The sequence below is a fragment of the Mya arenaria genome, chromosome 10 (genome assembly GCF_026914265.1).
Source record: "Mya arenaria isolate MELC-2E11 chromosome 10, ASM2691426v1".
In the NCBI taxonomy this organism is placed as follows: domain Eukaryota; kingdom Metazoa; phylum Mollusca; class Bivalvia; order Myida; family Myidae; genus Mya; species Mya arenaria.
In genome coordinates, this window is record NC_069131.1 from 2,324,189 (window position 1) to 2,349,190 (window position 25,002).

The following is a 25,002-nucleotide window of genomic DNA, read 5'->3' on the forward strand; positions in this document are numbered from 1 at the left end:
TCAGAATCAATAAAATCTCTCTAGTTAATTAAATATTGGCAACTTTGTTAGAAATGTCGAAATTTTATGTTGTTTCAGGCTTAAAGTGGTTCTGCATATTTCTTCAGACTCTGAGGTAAACGGGCAATCAAGTTCCTAGATATCAACCTCGTCTGCCGTGTCATTTCCAAGTCGTCTGTATTGAAGGTACTAGAGGGCAGAGTGTAAGACATGTTTTTAAAATATTTAACAAAGTCATCAACTCCAATATCATAATAATTTGTGAAGTTTAAGAGGGAGTGCCAGTTTATTACACTTGACTGTTGTCCTAACATCCGAGGGCTAACTATTCTAGTTTCACGATCCCATTATTAATTTGCCATCACTGATAAATGTCAAGTGTCAAGGTGATAGTAATGCTAAGTAATCCTGGTATAAAGTTGGTGGCTAGCTATCGATGACTCTCCAAACATTGATTGCATCTAATTGGAGTTCACATGTAGTGACTACTGCCCCATGACAATTATTGATTTGAATAGGAGAAACTACGAAATATTTCCTGATTTTTTCAAATATTATTTTAGAAAATAACTTTCCCAACGCGTACGCCAAACATTTTCACTCATCATATTATTATGATTCTAGTCAGTATACTTAATTTCAGAATAAATGTTCTAATATCTTAGCCATAAAACAATATTTCATGGAGCATAAACAAGACTGCATCGATTCGAGGACTAGTCCATATAACATCAAGTCATAGAGAATGGCGAGACACTTGTCTGCAGGATTTACTTATTGATTTTTAATAGAGAAGTGTGTAAACAGTCGAACTCCGTTGACTCGAACTCGGTTGGCTCGATTTATTCTTTGGCTTGAACTGAACGTAAAAGGACCGATTTTTTTCTACTAGAGGTCAGCATTCCTGTTTGGCTCGAATTTCCCGGGGGTCGATGTATATTTTGCCGGTCGTTGTGAGTTAGAGACAACGGGGGTTCGAATGTATATGAAGCATGCAAGTGATAGGACAAGTGATAGGACCCCAGAAACGTCAAGTTTCCTTTATTCATTCATTCATTCCAATACATACATGAAAACATAAGGTAATATCAAATCCTTTATATCACGCTTAGTGCAAACATATACGGATTTGATTTCTTACATAACAAAATAAAAGTTTGACATTATATTGGATAAAAAGTAATTTGTCATTGAAATAGATTTTTGTTTAATTCCTGACAGAAAAATTATTGGTATAAATAGAGGGTTAATCCATACTAGAATTTTCATGATCATGATTTTAGTCATACCTTATTTTACATTGTTAAAAGAATCATTTGAAATCAGAATCGGTATACTGAATGGAGTAGTTGACAGTAACACAACACATAAAACATTTTTTTATGATTCATACATCTGGTATGTAAAACCGTCCAAATCAAGAATGTTTTGACTGAGGATTGTTTTAATTACCGAAAAAGATACGATAAGAAAGAGCTTTATAATGAAAAACATCAACTTGTGACAAAAACGTCTAAATTACCAAACAATTCATATAATAATAAGTAATGTCAGAGAAACCTATTACTAACAAGTAAGCTACTATATGTTAACCTCCAGATGTATATATGCAATTAATATTTCTTACTACTGAGTTAACGATAATCTCGTTGGATACATCCATATTAAATATTATAATGGTTAGTGTATATAAAGTTTGGTTCTGTCATACATTCCCTTTACTCCTTACTGATTGTGTCCAAATCTTCGGCAGATATTTTTCATGAATTTACGTGTTTGAAGCACTGTTGGTTTGTTGCTGCATCAATGTTACTTACTTCCCGATATTGTCGTTAATGCTTGCCATTCGCTGATCTAGCTGTGAATACATTGTTTCTAGTCTTTCTATAGCAGCACCATTTTGCCCAATATGCTCGTCAATGCTCGCCATACGATTGTCTAGCTGTGCATACATGGTTTCTAGTCTCTCTATAGCTTCATTATTTTGTCTGGGAGTCTTGTAGAACGAATGAAACTTTGTGACGTTGCAATGTTTAAGAATCGGACAAATCGGAGAAATAATAGCAATCGAACTAGTAATTTCCCCTCCTGCCACCATTCCAACACACGTTAAATCGTCTTTTTCTTCGTCAATAAACACGAGAGCTCCTGAGTCACCGTAGTTAGCAAATTTCTTGTCTGGATCAGTGCCTATTGGAGACACAGCAAATTGGTTAAGTAACATAATTTGGAATTGATCGGGTGTTCTCCATGACAGAGGAACTTCTTTTACAGCGGTCATTGGAGTTTTAAGGTGCGTTTTTCCCTTTGTTGAACCAGATGTTCGCCCAAATTTCCACAAAGACTTGTCGGCTGCACGGCTCACACCACACACATTTCCGCTCTTAAACGTGTATGCAACATCATGGAGAAGATCTGAAATAAAAATGAGTAAAATTAAATCTTTTTATCTTTTTCCCAGTATTCTTATCAGTAGAACAATATCTGCTGAATCAATTATTGAAGTTTTGCACTATTCGAATATGCGATAATTTACATATGTGTTGTAAAGCTTACATTATTAAACGAATAAGAATACATACAACGACACAAGAGAGTGGGGTGCGGTGACAATTGTTCATGTCGTACAATAAAAAGGTGCAAATAAACCATGAATATAAAAAAAATTACAGGATGTGATACGGACCCCGAAAGATAACACATTTGAAAGATGGAGCAATTGGAATGTATATTAAAAGCCAAGTGAGTGACTATGCAGTGGCCATACCATAAAATATGTTAAAATCGAAAACATTACCTTGATTTTATTATTTTTATAAATATTATTTTTTAATAATTATGCACGTGCTAAGCCATGTGGCAGAGTTAGTTTTGGCATTGTTTACAACTTCGTTATTGTCAAAAAAGACGGAAGGCTAATACAGCTTTTTAAACAAATCAAACAATATCGATAGGGATTGGACTTAAAATAATGTTAACCTTCTGACCTACATATAATAAAGTTATAGTTCTTCAGATAGGAACAGACACATAAAAAAAGAAACAAAACATTATTATCGACAACAATCCAATAAAACATCAGTCATGCCTTTTGCCTGTCAAGGGTCACAGATGTATGGTGTTAAATTGTACAAAGTCGAATTTACATCAATTAATGTTTTTTGCCCAATTTCCATCAATAACTTTTCAAATTCTGATAAAATGTAAACTCATTTAAAATTAAAATTTTATGCATCTGGTTATATTGACATTAGAGTTGTTTTACTTCTCAAATAAACAGTAGTGTTACTATGGTAAAAATGTTTTATGTTCGAATTTGATGTTAGCGATGGTTCAAAATACATTAAGAACATAAAACAAAACATATGTAGAACGGACGGACTCATAGGATATTTATCAACGGACCACGTATTTTCTGCAGGGCCCTTAAAAGGGTCCGGACAGTTTCAGAAGAACGCAAATTAAACCATCTAATTGGGCATGTGAACTTACCGTTTATTTTCTCAGCTGGAAAAATTCCGTCTGCTGGATATTTCTTCTCTATCTGGAACAATGCAACATCGAAACCTGATTCCAAATGACTGCCCACTTGATAAAGAACTTCCACAAGATGACCAACCTCATCGCCTTTTTGAAGTTTCGCAGGTTGAAACATCTCTCTCCCACGACTGCCTTCAGGCCATTGTTCTAACATAAGCCGTCCATTGTTTTTTACACAAGCTTCGTACTCTGCATGATCCAGACACATGTGTCCGCTAGTTATTCCACACAGTCCATATTCCGGGTGATCTATAAAGCCACCAAGAGTTCCAATATCTCTGCTTTCTCCTCTTCCTATTTCACATCCCATTGGTAATTTGTCATGTGACTCATGCGACAAACGTCCAAAGGTAACAAAAGCACCTTCCATCACGTCTGTACTAATTCCATTCAATTTTGCCGGAAGTGGGTCCTCCTTTATATATATAAAGTCCTTGGCATGAACACAGAAGACGATGCAGCATTCAGGTTCTCGCACAAACGATTGAAGAATCTCTCTGTTTTTATTTCTCTTAGACTTCAGTGGAGAAGCTGTGATAACACTCAAATACTTATGTGCCTCTAGCAAGGGTTTAGCCCATTTTCCAATGGTAACTGCTATGGGCCTTTGGCATTCGTCTAAAATGCCATGACCTTCTGCATGTACCGCATCCATTAATGTCTTCAATTCATTGCTAAACTTGTGGAGAACTCGTATTTCTAAAGTATATGCAACCGCATTGCATAGAAGGGATACATCGGTCGTTTTACTTAATGTCACAACAAATATAATTTCGTTTTCTTTTCCGACTTTGAATGCTGGATATATGTGAAGTATCTCATTGTTCGAACACAAAATGTTATCAAATGTTTCTTTCAAGTGATTAACAATCAAATCGCATTTACGAGATACAGTTTTCGATTTCCTCCCATCCCGACTGCACAATTCGTTCAACTGTGTTTGAGTAAACAGTGTTTCGCTGATGGCTGCTGAAGGTTCGTCGGTTTCGTTTTGGTCTTCCAATTGGTCTAGATGAAACAGTAAAAACTGAATGTTAGTTAATGATATATCAACTTGTCAAAAGGTGTTGTTTTTTCAAATATATTATAAGCCGTAATCAAATGTCTAACGTTTTATGCTAAAGAGGAATTCAAATCCTTTCAAATGTTTCAGGGCCATTCGAAAGTAAGTATTTTCATGTTATCATCAGGTAGACTCTGGATATAGAAAAAAACTTAAACTCGAATTGCACTTTTTCAAAATGTATTACACAATTACATTCAACAAAGTTATCCCCCTTAAATAAATACTTTCTGTAACCATTCTCACCGTAACCGTTGGTTTCAACCATATCAGTTTTCATGGAGTCTGTCAGAAATGGACCATCTGTAATGAATGCAACAGACATCACTCGTACATTGTATAATATAATCCATTAGTACATCTTTGAATGGTTACACGAACATATTTCTTTGAGATTTTGCTTAATTGCCCTGTTTATGATATACGTTGCAATGATTTACGATTTTAAAGCGGCATACAATATTCCTACCTCTGTATTCTGTCATGGTTCCAATGTCTTTCTTCATTAAAACCGGTATTGGTCCAATTGCTATTAAAACCAGAAGAACTCATTGTATAAGAATTGTAAAAGTTTTTTAATTGTTTCAGTTTTACATAGGGTATTAACAGAGTAAATGTTATAAGTTCTAGCGGCTGGGTTAAGTTGAGCCTCTTAAAAGAGGAATTGTGATTAGTTCTAGCGGCTGGGCTATGGTTGAGCCTCTTAACAGAGTGATTGTTATAACATTTAGCGGCTATATTATTGTTGAGCCTCTTAAAGGAGTAAGTATTATGAGTTTTACCGGCTTGAATATCTCTTATTAGAGTGAATAATATAAATTCTAGTGGCGGGGTAAGAGTTTAGCCCCCTATAAAAGTTAGTGTTTTAAGGTATTAGCGGCTGAGTTAGGGTTGAGGCTTTTGGAAAGTGAGTGCTACCCGTGCTAGCGGCTTCGTTGGGGTTGGGTCTCGGAACAGAGTGAGCGTTTAAAGGTCTAGCGGCTGGGTTTGGGTTGAGCCTTTTAACAGGGTGAGTTTTATAAGTTCTAGCTGCTGGGTGAGGGTTGAATCTTTTAACAGAGTATGTGTTATAAGTTCTAGTGGCTTGGTAAGGGCTGAGCCTCTGAAAAGATTGAGTGGTATAAGTTCAAGCGGCTGGGTTAGGATTGAGCTTTTAAACATAATGGGCGTTATAAATCTTAGCGGCTTGGTAAGGGTTGAGTCTCTTAACCTATTAAGCGTTATTAGTATTAGCGGTTAAGATAGGGTTCAGCCTCTTAACATAACATGCGTTATAAGTTCTAGCGATTGGGTAAGGCTTGAACCTCTTATTAGAGTGAACGTTATAAGTTCAAGAGGTTTGGTGAGGGTCGAGTCTCCAAACAGAGTAAACGTTTTAATATCTAGCGGCTTTGTTAAGGTTGAGCCACTTAATAGAGTGAGTGTTATAAGTTCTAGCGGCTGGGATAGGGTTGAGCCTCTTAACAGAGTGAGTGTTATAAGTTCTAGCGGCTGGGATAGGATTGAGCCACTTAACAGAGTGAGTGTTATAAGAACTAGCGGCTGGGATAGGATTGAGCCACTTAACAGAGTGAGTGTTATAAGTTCTAGCGGCTGGGATAGGATTGAGCCACTTAACAGAGTGAGTGTTATAAGTTCTAGCGGCTGGGATAGGATTAAGCCCCTTAACAGAGTGAGTCCTATAAGTTCTAGCGGCTGGGATAGGGTTGAACCTCTTAACAGAGTGAGTGTTATAAGTGCTATCGGCTTAGTTAGGTTGAACCTCTTAACAGAGTAAATGTTATAAGGTATAGATGCTTAGTTAGGGTTGAACTTCTTAACAGAGTGAGTGTTATAAGTTCTAGCGGCTCAGTTAGGGCTGAACCTCTAAACAGAGTAAATGTTATAAGGTATAGATGCTAAGTTAGGGTTGAACTTCTTAACAGAGTGAGTGTTATAAGTTCTAGCGGCTCAGTTAGGGCTGAACCTCTAAACAGAGTAAATGTTATAAGGTATAGATGCTTAGTTATGGTTGAACTTCTTAACAGAGTGAGTGTTATAAGTTCTAGCGGCTCAGTTAGGGCTGAACCTCTAAACAGAGTAAATGTTATAAGGTATAGATGCTAAGTTAGGGTTGAACTTCTTAACAGAGTGAGTGTTATAAGTTCTAGCGGCTCATTTAGGGTTGAACCTTTAAACAGAGTGAGTGTTATAAGGTATAAAGGCTTAGTTAGGGTTGAACTTCTTAACAGAGTGAGTGTTATAAATTCTAGCGGCTCATTTAGGGTTGAACTTCTAAACAGAGTGAGTGTTATAAGGTATAGAGGCTAAGTTAGGGTTGAACTTCTTAACAGAGTGAGTGTTATAAGTTCTAGCGGCTCAGTTAGGATTGAACTTCTAAACAGAGTGAGTGTTATAAGGTATAGAAGCTTAGTTAGGGTTGAACTTCTTACCAGAGTGAGTGTTATAAGTTCTAGCGGCTCAGTTAGGGTTGAACCTCTAAACATAGTGAGTGTTATAAGGTATAGAGGCTTAGTTAGGGTTGAACTTCTTAACAGAGTGAGTGTTATAAGTTCTAGCGGCTCAGTTAGGGTTGGACTTCTAAACAGAGTGAGTGTTATAAGTTATAGCGGCTCAGTTAGGGTTGATCCTCTAAACAGAGTGAGTGTTATAGGTTATAGCAGTTGGGTTTAGGTTTTAGCCATTTAAAAGAGTTAGCGTTGTAATTTCGGGCTGCCGGGTTTGCTCCTATCGTTTCCATTGCATTAGAAAACTTAAGCATAAAATTTGCATCATCATTTTATGTTATCTTATGCATTTCTGCTATTGAGTAAATGAATCTCCCATATTAGGAACACACTTACTATCCTACTTACCAGTGTTTACGCATGGTTCCGACAAATCGGGTCTCATAGATTCTGCCAGAGATGTATCATCTTTAATGAATTCCACAGACGTCAATTGTTCGTACCAATCTCCTCATTGATTTATTGAAAAACAAGGAACGTATATAAGTGTTGAAATGATTTCAATATTTGGCCATTTTTACTACATTTGATCAATATTCAACTGAAAATCGTTCATTACTGATTGTTTTATCTTCAAACAAATATATGTTTGCCGTCAACACAATAACTCTATATTCAAACTAAATATTCAGTTCGTCGTCTGCAATATAACTCAGTGTATATTCTAGTGTGTCATTGAAATGGTTCATTCCCTCAATATCTACTCTTCTATACAAATACAGAATATTTTCATTTGATAACAATTGCTATTTGGAATGAAGCATTTTCAAAAATATTATATTTTAACACATAGCATATAATAGCTAAACATACTTCCATATCCTGAATCTGTGGTTGGTTCCCTACTTCGGATATCATCGCCTGTACTCTCTGATGAGCCTATGAAAGTTACTGATAGAGAGTGGAGACGGAAATGGCATTTGATTATCTAATTTCTAGCGCAAACGACTACACAGAAAATGACACTTGCAATTCTGTTCATGTTTTACAAAACGATTGTTTTATAAAAATGATGTTCTGTAGTCACGGGCACAAATTAAAGATTAACAAAGATCAAACAGTTGTTTTCATCGTTACACTTCAATAAACCACTTCAATATAACTTCAATTTAACAATTAAACATAACACTTAAAAAACATGTATTCAATACAACACTTCCATATAACTGATTTCGATATTTGGCCATTTTTACTACATTTGATCAATATTCAACTGAAAATCGTTAATTACTGATTATTTTAGCTTCAAACAAATACATGTTTGTCGTCAACACAATAACTCTATATTCAAACTAAATATTCAGTTTGTCGTCTGCAATATAACTCTAGTGTGCCATTAAAATGGTTCATTCCCTCAATATCACGTACTGAATGTTTGCTTTTATAAATGGCCAAAGGTATTAAGTATTTGTCGATTTGCCGATAAACTTTTCATTTGTTTTGGTATTGAATGCCACAAACACCATTTGTTCGTACATTCCGTTCAATGATTCATTGATTACATTTGATTGGCAGAAATCTGTTTTTCGTCTTTTACAGAAATAAGTTTTATTTTGTTTTATTGCCATTTATTTTTATCATTTGCAATATTTGTTTTTTAATTTCAAATCCTACGGACATGTTCCTACCTCTGAATTCTGTCATGGTTTCCACATCTTTATTCACCAAGAATATTTTCATTTGATAACATTGTTATTTAGTCCAATAATCATATCAAATAGCATACTATTTCATTTTGTCATTTCGTATATGCAGTGTGTTTTGTTGTATTGCGATAGTGTGTCGCTCGTTTTTGTCTGTAAGACCCTTAACAGAGTGTCCGTTACCAGGTCTAGCCGCTGTGTTTGCTTCTGTAGATAACATCATATAAGTAATATTGGCGTACAAATGTATTTGCAGATTTGAAAGGTACGGCAATACAAATTGAACGAATGTATACCTGATCGATACAGTGCACCTATAAATATATTTTCAAAACACGCCAAGCTGATAGGTGAGTCCAACATTCACCAATACTTTCTAACTAAAAAAATCTTGAGACTCATATGCATATTCGTGAAGTAACCCCATGAATATGCATGTCAGCGACATTAAAATGTAGTAAGTGTCGGTACCTTGCGGCATGAGTCTCAAGGTTTTTTTAGTTAGAAAGTATTGTTAAATGTTGGATCCATTCAGATTTTCACCTCAAAGCTCTAGGTCACACTAATTGGACAATCGAGTCCAACAAGATTATATGGTTATCAAATATTGTTGCTCTATCTATTATGATTAATTATATTTTAGGCAAACTATATACCCATTCTGGTGGTGGATTGATTACATGAAACAACAATGTCCTTATCCTTGGGTCTGCAAGTAGTTTACCTTTAAAAATTAAGTCCTCTGTTTGCCATTGTTTTATTTTCATCTGGAAACATTCCATTTCCTTTTCAGTAAAATTGACGTCTGAAACACACGACAACACGTCGTCTGCTGACTTCGCATAAACACTTGACTTCATTGAGCAAGCTGTAGAAAAGAAAATATGTTATATGCATAAATCATTCTTCAACTAAACGTACGCGTCGAAAAAAGCATTACTTCATTCTTAGTTGACAGAACAGAACAGCCGAACAAAGATTATTCATTAAAAGAAATATGACAAGATGATACGTAAAACTGTATTTTGTAAACAATTCTAATGATTATACAGACATATACTAAGCTAATACCCGAATTAAAATACGCTTATGCTACAACACTTTAATTAAATACACTTAGCTTGTATATAAAAATTCACATGGCGTATTTTAATTGCTCAATCATAAATAATGCTGAAAATTAAAAGAAAGTTTATTGCGATAGTTCTCGTCATGATTCAAGAAATCACTAAATAAAGACCCTAAACGAAAGATGCTTCTTAAACATAGCAACTAAAAATAAGATTGGAGAACTGTAACGAAGTTTTCTTTGATTGTTAAATTACCTTATTCTTTACACGTTTGTTTAATAAAGTGAAATATCACGTAGCCAGCCATGTCGCAAGCACAATGCTTCGATGGAAACAAACTCTAATGTGCAATTCGATCAATACAATTTTAAGATGTATTTAAATTGTTCAAATTTTAACCATTTCCCAGTTGTACGAGAACACCTTTTGACCACTCATCATTTACGTTTGAAACAAGTTGCATTACCCAATCAAATGTTTAGACAATCAAAACGATCCGAAGCATTTTCAAAATATTATATTTTAACACATAGCATATAATAGCTAAACATACTTCCATATCCTGAATCTGTGGTTGGTTCCCTACTTCGGATATCATCGTCTGTACTCTCTGATGAGCCTATGAAAGTTACTGATAGAGAGTGGAGACGGAAATGGCATTTGATTATCTAATTTCTAGCGCAAATGACTACACATAAAATGACACTTGCAAACAATTGTTTTATAAAAATGATGTTCTGTGTGATAAATGAAATTGCTATACGCTACTTAAGTTAAAGGCTCAATAATGAGAGGGAGATAACCGAACAAGGATCAAGGGGAAGTAGACAAAAATTAAAAGTTATCAAAGTTAAAACAGTTGTTTTCATCGTTACACTTCAATAAACCACTTCAATATAACTTTAATTTAACAATTCAACATAACACTTAAAAAAACATGTATTCAATACAACACTTCCATATAACTTCAATTAAACAGTTCAATTTATCATTTCAAAAACGATTTAACATTTTTAATATTAATGTTACTTGAGCGCGATTAGCGAAAAACTTTGAACAAACCCGGTCATTTAAAGATGAAAATGCACGACATAAATTAGTCTAAAACAAAGGTTACCTTTTTTCATCACATTTTGTATACGTTTAAGGCTTGTCTGTATGTATTTCAATGTACCCTCTGTCCCCTCCAATTCATAAGAAAACACTGGCCGTGCAGTCTCTCCCCCTAATGTCATGTCGATCAGATCTTGAACCTCTGTTACTATCTTAGCTGCTTGTGCCAATGCAAATTTGCTTTCTTCCTGTTCTAGCTCTGGCATGTCGTCAGTCATAAGCTAAACATAATCGACAAGCTAGTAGTATTTATGACAAATATTTATTTGTGAAATATATGATAAAACTATGAGGCATTTCAATAAAAACATGTATATTAAAGCACAAAAGCCACTCTTTAAATCCTACTTGGTTCAGTTTTGCCACGGCTGCCTTGGCTCTTGGATTACTGGACAACCACGTTGAGTCTTTTAATAAAGCTGTACACTTCACTATACACATCTCAAAGAGTTCATCACTCATTCTTAATTCTGGCGAATGACGTACAAACCGCGAAATATCCCTAATCTGAAATGAGGATAATTATGTAATATTGTGCCATAGGCATGTTTGTTTTAATGAAATAAAACTGAAATAAAGAAGAGATCGTTTCAACGTACACACTCTGTGTACGCGGCTTCTTTTTTATGAATAGATGTGATATTCTGTCCAATTAAAAAGATACTAAACCATAGCGTTAGTGAAATTAATACTACAATTGAAACTACAAGGACATGCATAGTAGCCTGCTATTTGAAGATGTTCAATGAGTCACACATGAGACAAATTTACAAGACAACACACATTCAAAATCTTTATAAATAGTGTCATTGCTAAATGTCAGGATAAACGCATGGATACGGTCAGTGGAAAAGAATGAAGAACTTTCTGGGGTTTAAACCCTTACACGAACTCTTTTCCCAACATTCAAATATTCGTGCAAAAGAAATATTTAAGCCCCAACATATCCAGCATCATTAAAGGACAATGAAGAATAAAATAAATACAGCAATTAATTATAAAAGTGAAATAGGAAACATGATTTATTTTAAACTCCATGTGACTAAAAAGCTATAAGTTTGAAAAAGCATTATGATTTGAAAATAAATAAAATGAGCAAGGTTGACAAACTAAACTAAAAGGGGATAACCATAAGTATGATTTCAAAGCGGTCATGAAGTAAAGACACATCGATTGAGAACAACACTTAGAGAAAAAAGATATGGTTAATACACGGAGTTTGCAATACCATTGCCTGAAAAGCATTTATTCGGTGAGGACAATGTTATGCTGTTGTGGATTATTCATATGCATGTATAGCATGCGTTTCCGGTCAAGATAAAAACATTCGACCTAAGGACAAGTGCATTTGCCGGAAACGAGGTTTACGTAATAATTCAAGTGTGTCAGGATGCATACAATAGAGGGGCAGCATTGAAGATCGGAAAACATGTTTAGTTAAAACACAAAAGGATAATGAAAATATAAAAGAAACAAACAATGCTTAAAGATTATTACCTCTGTCAGTATGTTCTTTGGATGGGTCAAGAGAAAGGAGAAATAGCTTTCATACTCTTTGCAGTTCATCATAAGATCAAGCACGCCATTCAAATCTACATCATCAAACGATGCTGCGTCATGGTAGCCTTCTCCCATGAAACACTTCGCAACCTCGAAGTGGTTATTATTCCACATTTCAGCTCGGGTGTTTCGCCAGGAAGGCATTTCGAACCGATGCAAGCTATATATCTGGTATCTGAGGTACTCACATATACGATTTGGGCATGGTTTATACATTTTATGTGGAGCATCGTGAAATGTGCAATTCTTCCATGCATGTGAACATAGTCCCCTGGTAGGACAAGGCAAAATGTTTGATGTTCTGCACAAGCCACAAAATGTCGGAAAATTTGTCTGCGTACATGAGAATATTTTTCGTTGTGTTCTGGCACTGCCATCCTCAGCAAGATCCCGTAGCCCGTACCCGGTAATCCGAAGGGCGAGGACGGATTTAAACCAGTTCTCACTGTCTTTCTCCTCTAAAATTGCTTTATAGGACGCCATCGTTATACGGCACTGTAATTCAATAGTATAATTGTAAAAAAACGCTTCATGACATTAGCTATGATATAAACTGTCGCTGTCGATGTCCTTTTGCGTGTGGATAAATCCGATGAAATAGGAACTGTTCAGTCTTGAAATAAACGATGAATAAGATCCTTATAATCGAGAAATTGAATTTATCATAAATCAAGTGCCATCTATTTGTTTAAACATATATATAAGATCCATAAAATGATGGGTACGATATTGAGTAATTAACCCAAACCAAACTAGAGAATTATTTTTATAGTAAAGCTTAAACTTATCAAAAATAAACCGTTTTGAACTATACTTTTGACGTCTGGTTAGATTACTGAAATAAATTTGTTTCGTTTCGAAAGATTTTCTTTATCAGCAGAAGATAACTAGTCGGGATTGTTATATTGCAAGAAGAAAATGATACTCCAACATTTTTCCATTATAACATAGTAAAAAAACTAAACATGTAAAAAACCTCGACCGCATAACTCATATGCACGAACTCTATCGATTGAAAATATGTTAAAGTATCGAATTTTACTGTAAATGGTAAAAAATATCTTACGAAACAAAACAAAACAAAAATGATTATCGTTATTATCGTGAACAATGGCCTTCAGTCGGTTATAAGCATCTATATAGAATGATGTGTTCTGTTCTTTATATAATCATAACGGATTTAAGTCCTTTATTTCGTTTAGATAAAACATGTTTATACTTGATTTGACAGCAAGTAGTTTATCAATATCTTTTGAATTACCTGTTTAGTCTTAAACCTCTTTAATATGAGAAAAGTAAAGACATTATACTGAAACAAAACTAGTAACCTCGGCCTAAGGGACTGAATATGAATAACTTAAGAGTACTACAGTGAACGGACTGTATAATTATCCTCCCCTAGTATTGTTGAAGGAATTTAAACATTAATAAAACATCCCGACAATGCATTGGATCATATAACTCATAATGTACCATACAAATGAAGGCTGGTAGTGAGAAATAACTATAGTTGGTATAGGCAAGGTTTATGAAAACTCCGGAATGAATCTATTCTGGTCTATCTGAAATAATTTAGGTGTTATAAGGACTATTTTAGTCGCATCTAAACTAAACTCTTATATATGTTTTTTTTTCTTTTATTCCACTTCTCAGTGATTAAACGTATATCATAAGTGACATGACATACGATGTATTTGATAATATAAATAATACAGGTTCAAAAGATAGGTGTATGATTATTACAAATTATTGATTATATCCTTCAAATGTCTGCTTACAATATTTACAGGCAAGCACTCTGTATTAACGAAAAGAGCTTATCGAACACGAAAAATAAGCATTTAGTGGCAGGTTCGAGATGTGTATGTTCGGGTACTAATGAGACAATATGCAAACAATAGTTCATTATATTTACATAATAGCATTGGTTTTAAACAAAAGAAATATCTTGAAAGTTTCCTCCGGAAGACTGAATGCAGTGATGGATTTCAGGTGGAAGAGTGAGCGCATTAGATAATCTTATCCGAGTTTAAGAGCAACGTATTTATGTTCTGGCCGCATAATGTTTAAATTTCGTGAAGAGTCGTTTTTCTTAGGCTGCCAGTTTTTGAACAGATAATAATAGTATGCATTATAATATCAGCAAGTACAGTTTTGCAGAGTTTACACGTCTGTTTGTGTTGAACTTGTGTGTATACTAAAGCCTTGGTTGCAGTTTTGGCGTGAATGATTTCCGTACGTGATTGTGCATTCGAGGATGGAAAGGGAAATGGACTCATGGACGCTTTGCAATCTTCGAAAATCCTCGTCAGAGTTTGTTCTTCCTCGCCACTGTATTTTGTGTTTTGTATTACAATGATGATAATGTTCGATTGACTATAAGTTTGCATTTACTTTTACCTTGGAATATGGATGTTTTAAAATATACATTTAAAGAACCAATCAGTTCGTATTTTAGAAAAGTGAAATTATATCCGGAATGCAGCCTGTCTGATGTTTAAATCCCTTTGTTACGTATAGGTTCAGTCTACTGTTGAATATCTGACGAGTTAGCGATGAGGTGGGCATAGTACAAAGTGTTTTCAGGAACATAAGTTTACGTTTTTGAATGCCGTACTGCAGCATTGTTGTAGCGAAAACGTAGAACCATGATTCTGCGTGCTGTGGGGATACTACTTTTTGTCACGACAGAGGCTTTTGTCAGGTTGCGATCGTAACATCGCGATCGGATTTTTCAATTGATAGTACACTGAAAAGGAGGAGTATGCTTTTCGTAAGAAAGAGAGAGTGAGGGAGAGGGGGGAGAGGGAGAGAGAGAGAGAGAGAGAGAGAGAGAGAGATTATTTTCAACTTTACCATATGTATAGAAATATCACATTTTCAGATGCTTAATCTCCCATTAAACGACCGAATTACAAGTGTCCATTTACATTAAGCCATCGTGTCAGGGTAAAAAAGCACAAGTTGTATTTAGAAACTATATAGAAATGTTCAAACCTAATTGAGGGAACTGACTGACACTGATTTGGTTGAAGGTTTAGGCAGGGTATTGAAAGTATCATTTTGTGTTTACAGTTAATTAATACATAATAAGAGACATCTGGGGTTTGAATTATATATATTCATGTTTGTTAAAGATAAGAAACATGATTTGGCACCAAAAATTTATCACGAAGCATGACTACAATTTAACTCTCATCAAATGAAGGTTGCTAGTTGTCAGAATCATATATTTGGCACATCTAAGTAAAAGTGTCACAACATCTAAACGTTCAGGGGAAAAAAAACTTGGAGAAAGTGAATGACCATGGTGTCTGTCATGTTTACATTTTATATTCAAGAGCTATTTATGAAAATTCATAAGTGATAGTAGAGTGACCACATTTCAATTTTCAGATAATCATCTTTACGTGGGCTAAGCATGGGATACAGAGATGCTCTCTACCAAACTGACGAAATGGCGACTGCAATGTGAACAGGCGATGAATCACAATGTATGAACTGAATTAAAACTATTTAATACCAATATAGCTAGTTTTAAAAAAATATTAACGCTTCATCTTCATACAGAGGATATAAAAATCTCTTCAAAGCCGGACCAATTTAACTTGCAGTGAAAAGATAATCTCAGTGTTTTCATTTTTTACTAAATCTATAATCACACTGCCCCCATAATTTCATGGACATATCGATAATCATAACTTTAATATTAAACATTGTTCGATTAAAATTACAGGAGTATGGAACACACATTCAGTTTGGGGGAGCTATTCAAGGAGCCGCTCTCTTGTATCTCAGTATTTGTTGCATTCACAAGAGGTTACAGTGAGATCATATTATTCTTTGTTATTTTAAGTCATCTTCACATATCCTTTAAAGGAAATATTATACGGGGCATAAATGGATGCTATGATGAGTTGTACATCTTCTCAGTCCTACGACAGGTTGACTACGGTGTTATTGGACTGCAACAGATGAACGAAAAAAGGAAAATAAGGAAATAATATACTACCAAAATAAGACAATGATTCCGATGATTAATACTATGATGATTAAGATTATGATTCAGATATTTATGCGCACGAGAGTGTCGACCAAGAACATACCACCCTGACACCAAAAAAGAGTTGGCAGATCTTAGGGCTGAGGTGGAAACACTCAAAAGGTAGTTGGTATGTCAAGATACAGTAATATAAAATATTAGTCTAAAATGATAGACGTGATATACGGGATTCTTCCAATCCCTAATGTCTTAACGGGTTTGTGCAAAATCCGGGGGTGGGTTGAAAAATACTGAAACTGCATTTAGTTAAGTATTTTATGTTTGAAATGGATAACAAAGATTTATATTCATATTTTACCATATAAGTGCAAAGCTATTTTGCACAAAACAAGCATTAAAGGCATAAAACACTTGATTTATATTTCCAATAAAACGAAACTTGACTGACACAGACAACTATTATGCTAAGCGGAACAACTCGACCCAATCGTAATAACTCGGCCATCTCCGGCAAGCTTCGACATAGACCTCGGAAATACAATCGTAACAACTCCGCCATGGCCGAAGTGTTCCGATCGATGTAAAACTTTGAACTGCAGCCTTGCATGTATATATCGTTATGTTTTGACAGAATGAAATGAAGAAAAACCCATCAAACTCATAATTACTCGTTGGATATTTATGTTTTTGTGTACGGAACTAATATAAAATAACATTATCTGGTAACATTTCTTGTTTTTATGATAGTTTATAGACGCAATATGCTTAAACCCGGAATCCAGACCGGAATAACTACCTACTTTTGGTACAAAACAATTTGTACGTGAAGGATTTGCCATATCAAAAATCGTCAAACAAATTCGTCAACGTACAAATATTTGGACTACATAAAATATCTGCTTAATAATGAGAAGTTGTTATTTATAATCCATATGGTGCATCATACAGGAGCCAAAGTCCAATTCCTAGAAGTCGGAGGTGTCGGTACAACCGCCCTGACTTTGCCGTAGGTAAAGATGGAAAAACAGTTTTTTCAGAACAAGGTTTTTCAATTTAATTAATTAATTCATTATATAGAGCAAATTATAATAAAGCTGTTGTTGATGACATCTTCTTAACTCCAGAAGCCACAATCCATTTGCCAAAACCATCAGAAACCATTTTAAGAAAACAGGGCAACAGCAAATCAAATAGCAGAACCCGACGGTCACACAAAAAAAGGTAACATAAAGACTGTTTAATAATAACATAAATGCATTTCAATAGTGAGATTAGTGGGTTGTATAACAAAACTTGATGACAATCACTAACATAGAATGCATCCTTGCTAAAAGATAATAATAAAATGAGCATTCAGAAGCAATGAAATTTCAGAGAAGTAGGTAGTTCTGTAATAAGTTTATGTGCGTTATAAGATGAAAACGTATTGACATTAAAATCTCCGAGTGTAAATATATTATTAGAACTGCGTGTGAAATCGTTATTTTCACTCATCTTAAAGTGACCAGTAGTCGTTATTAGAGTTCGAGGGTCTGTAGAAGCCCCCGATGAGGAGTTGTCGGTGTTGTACGGTGAGGTAAAGCCAGAGAGCTTCAAGGCCTATGATTTTGAGATCAGACCTACAAGAACACTGAAATTGAGAAACACCAACACCGCCTACTTGTCTACTTAGACGGGCTATTCGAAAGGGGAAGGGTTAAAATTGTGAATAAGGATATCTTAATTGTCTGTGGAATCACAGAACCAGGTTTCTGAAAAAAACGAGAATATCATAGGACAGTGCTTAAATCTGGAGAATATGAAGCGAGATTTGGATGTACATCACCTGCTATGATAAGTTACATTACGAAAATGTAAACAGCAACAGAAACATCGAATAACAACAGAAGTTTTTGAGTTAATGGTGTTTATCGTAAGACCAATCCAAATGCATTTATTCTAGAGCGTTTTCAAACGGAAGTAATGCACGAGAACTATCTTAAAGGAGTAGAGAATTGCGTGACGACCGATCCGGTTACATCTGTAGGAAAAAAGAATTAAAAATATAATGAAATGAACATGACGACAGTCAATATGCTTTACGTATAAAGGAGCATACCGCTACCATACATCGGTGCGCTACCGTAACCGCCTAATGCAGACCAATTTTTAAGGGTGCTGGTTACCGCTACTGTTTTGCTGTAAGAACACTGTAGACGACTGTAACGTACCGAAATAATAGGTACATCCAGTTCTGCAGCCGCTAAATGCACATTGTCCACGAAATTGTGGTGCGTTTGTCATAAGAAAAAGAAAGGATTTTGCATTTTAAAACCAGCATTATTACGCTATGGTACTTTGTCTTAGAAACAGTTACTACACTTCCTAATCTCTTTTCAATATAATAACCATGCAACACTAAGCAACAGTATTTCCTTAAACATCGTCATTCAACATTATTCGGCTCTGGCTTTAGTATACTTTCTTAAATGTAACTACATGCTTATTTTTTCTCTTGTATAAAGAGTACGCTATGGTATCACTGTCAAATTTAAGAAATGAGCAAAACTGCACAGTGGTATTTCTTTGACATAAATATTTGTTTTACGGACCTGTGTGTTAACTTCGATAAGGTAGACATTTCATGGTTGAATTAAACTATAATCAGCCGCTTAAGTGCACTGTTGTAGCGCTCTCGAATCTAAAAATATGCAAAACCACGCAGCGGTATTTTTGGTATTAACGTAATACGTTACCAGCATAACACAACTCATTTCAAAGGCGAATGAAGTTGCCTTTGAAGGCCATTTAACGCTATTTACGCTCTATTTAACTGTTGAAATGTTAGTTATAAGGTGCTTATAAATCCAACCGGACATCTATTACCTGATCGCTATAAAGTTATCATGGAAACCATAGTGACTGCATAAATTTCAACAGAAAATCCATTACCAATTACATGTGTAGCTGTACAGTTGCCATGGAAATCACTGCAATAAAATAAACCAACCGGACAAATATCCGAAGGTCGCTTTAAAGGTTGGATCCAAAGTGACCCCTCCTTTGAAAGCTGTATGGGAAAGCAGCATGATTTTACACAGCATTAATACATATATGTTGATGAAGCAATGATCAAATGTCACGGTTACCATTCAAGAATCGTTTTTGCTCTTTCATCGTGTGTCCTGATGCTGTCATTTGGGTATCTCTGGAATTTCCTGTTGTACTTATGTCGAAAGACAGACATAGGTTGGACTCAAACAGTTCTACAGAACTGGAGAGAAAACATCATAGGACGAAATCATGCTGTATTTGCCGACAAGATTTAAACAACAGTTCTTCTGGCGCTTGGCAAATCTACACATTCGTGTGGCGTATTTAACACCGGGGGGAAATATTGGCCAAGCACAAAATCAGTCCACAAAAAAGATGACAAAGTTAGGATGCTTAGCAGAGAGGAAAACATGATACGAAAAAGCTCGGAAGGGAATATCATCTTCACTGCATTGAGTAATCAAAACATCTGTGCAACACGATTACATGTTTCGATCTTATAATAAATAGCCGACAGGACATGGTTATGAGGGAAAAAGTGGAATAAAAAGGAGAGTGGGAAAAATCATCTGTCGCATTCCGCAATTGCTGACTTATATAGGGGTCGTGTCAAGTAGTTACATAGTACGTGCGCGATATGTAGCTGACACTTCTGCTAGTATCGTACGCGTGAAGAAGATGGTGGACGTCTCGAGCTTACTTGACTGAACATAATGGTGAGTCAAAACACAAACTAGTAGCAATGCAATAATAATGGTTGATGGTGTGAAAAACACCAATGATTATGTGCACAGTAGAAGTAAATGAAAAGAGAAATAAATGTTGTCAAGTTAGTCAATAACTCTGTGTTTATTGTGAATATATCTAAGGGAAAGAAATATGATACTATATTCGGTTCGTATGAAACAATAATTTTTTCCTTGCATGTAGAATAAATATAGGATCTGACACGAGTTGTCATTTAATACAAGATTTTATTAAACGAGTTCATGAAATTTGTTAGTAAGCGAGCCTCTGGCGAGCTTACTAACAACTTTCATGGACGAGTTTAATAAAATTCTTGAATAAAATGACAATGAGTGTCAGATCTGTTTTATCACATGCTTAAAACGGTGTTTTATTACCAATTAAGTTCCACTTTCTGAACCGATTGTTTGACAGCCAAAGTACTCAGAGTAGAATGTCAACGATGCGCCATATAAATAGTTCCAAATTAAAATGACAAAAGTAACTAGCAGTTATCAGGTTTTAAAATCTGATAAAGCGCTTAACAAGTCACAAATATAAAAATGTGAAGTAAAATATCCAACAACATGAATAACGAACGATTTTAACCAAAAAAAACCCAATAAGTACACAATTTGGTGACGTCACATTCAGAGTACATGCATTTACGCGGTTTATGTGACCTACATCGGTCTGTCAAGTTTTACTGTGTGCACGGATTTAAAAGTTATTCGCTGTCGCTTTCTACGATGATTTTGCAGCGTTTTCTTGGTGTACATGGTGTTTCACAACATGCAGATGATAACGGCGAAGCCTTACTCTGTACTGCATGGATGTTGATGTTGAAAAAGTTAATTTCCACCAGGAATGTTTCTAGAGAACATGATGTTCTAGCCGCCATGGGATGTGTCATGAGATGTCTGTGCTGCGGAATTCGTGTTTGTGTTTTCGGTAGCCGACAGCTAATTAAATCGGCAAGCAAATGGCATTGATTGCATATTGCTTGTGTTGGTCAAAAATGGAGATGTTTGAAATGTTTTTGTGGTGTTTGTCACTATTGTGTCTGTATTTGTTGACTGACTGGATATTTCTGTGACTAGTAATCTGCATTATCTGGTTGGCGGAACATTGTTATCAGAAAGTTTTTGTACAAGATGCTTTCTGGCACTATGATTCGTTAGCCATTTCTCTCCCGGAAGTCTTACAGCTTCATTATTACGGTAAGTATTTGTTGGCATTTGAACCATTTTGTTTACAAACAATGCGGAGGGATATCTAGGTTGCGTGTGATTAGTCTGACTAAATGAAATGTCTGATAGGTTATCTTACACATGTGTAAGATAAAAATATTCGTAATGGGTATATTACACGGAAAACAAAGGTAAGCATGTGATAAAATGTTTTTTTTTATAAAACATAGATATGATACAATGAAAACAACCTAGGCTGTAAAAACTTAGTTTACATGGATGCTAGGCCACACCAAATGGATGTCTCTTTCCGCGGATTTACCGCCCCTTTTAAAAATGTAAACAAACAATATATTTTTATTTTTTGTGCGACCGAACCGATACGTTTTTATCGCCAAACATATTTATATGATAAATATATTTTTGAAAGCTGAAATATAATAAATTTCAATTTTCAAACGCAGTTTAAATCTTTTGTCGTAAAGTGAAGTAACCGATGCGTACAGATTTATACTGTATTTCGATCGGTTGAGCATTGGTTTCAAAATATTCAATCAAAATGGCGCCTTTGTGTATAACCATTATGGCTAGCGGTTTGGAAATTAAATCATATTTTTAATGTGATGTAACCATGCTCGACGTCATGATACTCGTGACTAGAATTTGACCTGATGACATCGATGCTGAAAACGACAGCTTATCTAAACGTGAACATGTTACATTGTTTGGTTCCAATTTATGTTTCAAATTCATTTTTCCCAAACACTGACAAAAACAAATATATGTTCACAAATAGCGACCAGTATAGAATGGAACACTGGTCCATATAGATAAAAAAGGTAAGCCTTACCTTACCTTACGTCACTGCTGTCCAAGGTCCTCGGTAGCGCTTGCATAAGGTGTAAGTGTATTCCGTTTCTTAGCTGTAAAAGGGTTGATTCAATCGTAAGCTGTGCTACAACCCGTAAATCTGAAACACATTTTGCAAAACATGAAGCAACACTCAGAAATCAGTTAATATTTTTTATTTAAAAATGTAAGCCTTAAAAATGTTTTCATTCATTTGTTCGGCAGCTTTTGTTGGCTTCTACCTGTAAAAAAGCATACACGTAATTTATATGACACGCATGGAACCATTGCTTGACGTATTGTAACGTGAATATGTGGCGGAATTTGCATCGTATGGTCTTTTCTTTTGTTTATATGTTGCGCGTTCACGTGTAATTTTGTCGGGTTAGTTTGTTCAGTATTCATTCCAGTTCGGTGTTGTTTTTTGTTGTTGTTTTTTGTGTTCTATGTCCTTGGCGTTTACCCAGTGCCATTAAACCGGGTTTATGTTTAAAGGTTTTGATACTGAGCTTGTTTCTGTAATTTTTCACATAAGTATTCATAGGTTTTATATTACAATACTATTTAATATTGTATTTTTATTTACTGTTGCCATTTTAACAATTTGAACATTACATAAGTATCTGACACGTGTACGTCATGGCTTTTACTTTAAGCCTAATATGTAATATGAGTAAAATGCTGATAAGCCTGTAATTTCCTTCTTAACATTTTTTTAAGTTCATTGAATCAGCCTCCTCAAAATGTATTGCACATTCCACATATTTAATATTATAGTTAACCATATTTCAAAAAGGACTAGTAATGCCATTACCATTGTCACACAAACATGATATAAAACCTAAGACATCGTCGCTTCATACTGTATGATCATCTATCAATGTTTGCATATTTGCATTTTAATAGACACTTATAACCGGTATTTTAGTATGGATTGCTGTTAAGTTAAATATATACAGACTTTTGATAATATCTTGAGCGCTCAAGTAATTCATGGAAATGGTTTGCCTTTTCTGCGTGTATATAAATATATAGCACGATAAAGTACCATATTTTTTACACAACATAATCAAATGCCACGAGGGATGTAAACTTTAAAAAGAATTTGTTCTGTCGTATATATACTAATAATCCTCGTAGCCTACATATGCATTCTAGGTTTCGTATGCAACAGGATGTCTACTCACCTTTACCGACCTATCCGAGATGGGATATTATTATCAGAATTATATTACTTGCATGGAAAATATAAAACGAATTATTGCAAAATGTTAGTAAGTCGATAATGCTCTGAGATATTAAGAATGTCAATGATTTGTTGAAAATAAAATCCGATAAAACATAGTAAAGACATTACGAGGAATCCCCGTAAACGAAAAAGGTTTACTTGTGTAGAGTGTGTCCTCCCAAGTGGTTATACATTTAAATGAAAAGTTGATGAAATGTAGTTGATCGTACGGGTATAAAAGTTAAATCATAAGGAATAGTGTTTACGGTTATCAATATCTATTTATACAACGTTTGTTAACTAGCATGCATAGCAGCAATGTAAATATACCAAATAACAAAACGCATGATGATGATGATTTATAAAAAATCAAACTTTGTGTGAGCAAGTTATTCAAGAACGCTTTTATTACTATGAATACTTATATAAACATGAATGTCTACGGTTTATATAAGTTTACATTTAATCTCAACCTCAGCTCTGTGGTTGCAAATTCCAGCATAATAGCGAATTTGTTGACACTATAAATATGATTATAATAAACAAGAATATAAGATTTCCATCTTACCAATGTGAAGCAGTCAATCCAAACAATACACTAGTATTCGGCTCCCTCGTAACATGATGGTAACTGAAATTGCATAATCTGTTATTTGCATACACAGGATGGTGGATGTCGCGATAAAGACACTTGACTGTGGATATGCATGCACTCTAATCTGGATATCTTAGATAATAAAACGTTCAATCATCGTTGTTTATCAACCTGCAGTACATGGTGAAACCGGATTATACAAAATAAGAAATGTCCTTTAAAAGTATCCAAAAAAGAACACAAAGAGTCTTGATCCGAACCAAATTTCTCCAAATATCTTAAGACCATTATTACAGGATTAAGCTTAGCTCAATATTTTTGCTCTGGTAAGATGTTTGTAATATAAATATATTTCTGAGATTTCGGACTCTTTGCTGTGATAATCTAGATTAAATAATTTTTGATTAGTAAATCAAGAGTATGTAATAAATTTGGCAAAATGAAATACGCTACTTAATTTGAAACGGTTTTGAAAAGTTGGGTCAAGAACTTTTATTGTCTTTTTAATGGACATATTATGAGACAATAACGATAAACCAAAACACAAATAGTGAAACAGTGAGCTTAATTTAATTCTATATGTTTTTGTAATAAATCAAATCTAAAGTATTAGAAAACTACATTATGTATTTATTGATATTTATTATTAAATGCATTTGAATAAATCAGAAACGCCATACAACAACTTATTGTTTATAATGTAACAAAACTAAACAACAACAGCAATGCGATTGTCCATAGCATGTTAATATACTTATATATAATAAAGAGATAATCAGAGTGGTGTAAATGGTCCTGTGGATAGTGACGTAAAATCCCGGCGCCAGTTGAACAAGTTATGTGTATCGAAAGTGAAAATTTTTCGCCGTGCTTACATCCACA

General features: G+C 34.8%; 1 protein-coding gene across 1 annotated transcript; it reads right to left on the reverse strand.

Annotated features, from left to right (window-relative positions):
- Window positions 1–1,200: 1,200 nt before the first annotated feature.
- On the reverse strand, window positions 1,201–24,134 carry LOC128205233 (uncharacterized). The gene is made up of 13 exons (XM_052906739.1): window positions 24,094–24,134; window positions 22,299–22,418; window positions 12,434–12,991; window positions 11,285–11,443; window positions 10,941–11,157; window positions 10,377–10,442; window positions 9,478–9,621; window positions 7,924–7,989; window positions 7,459–7,560; window positions 5,073–5,132; window positions 4,850–4,906; window positions 3,493–4,548; window positions 1,201–2,415 (listed from the first exon to the last, which is right to left on the reverse strand). The coding sequence occupies exons 3-13, from the start codon at window positions 12,977–12,979 to the stop codon at window positions 1,814–1,816; spliced, it is 3,075 nt and encodes a 1,024-aa protein (XP_052762699.1). The 5' UTR covers window positions 12,980–12,991; window positions 22,299–22,418; window positions 24,094–24,134; the 3' UTR covers window positions 1,201–1,813.
- Between the last annotated feature and the right edge of the window lie 868 nt (window positions 24,135–25,002).

Coding starts and splice junctions, on each gene's coding strand:
- LOC128205233 (XM_052906739.1), bottom strand. CDS start 12,979: ATGGCGTCCTATAAAGCAATTTTAGAGGAGAAAGACAGTGAGAACTGG. Junction 11,444..12,433: donor CAAAGAACATACTGACAGAG/GTAATAATCTTT, acceptor TCCTCATTTCAG/ATTAGGGATATTTCGCGGTT. Junction 2,416..3,492: donor TCCAGCTGAGAAAATAAACG/GTAAGTTCACAT, acceptor TTTTTATTTCAG/ATCTTCTCCATGATGTTGCA.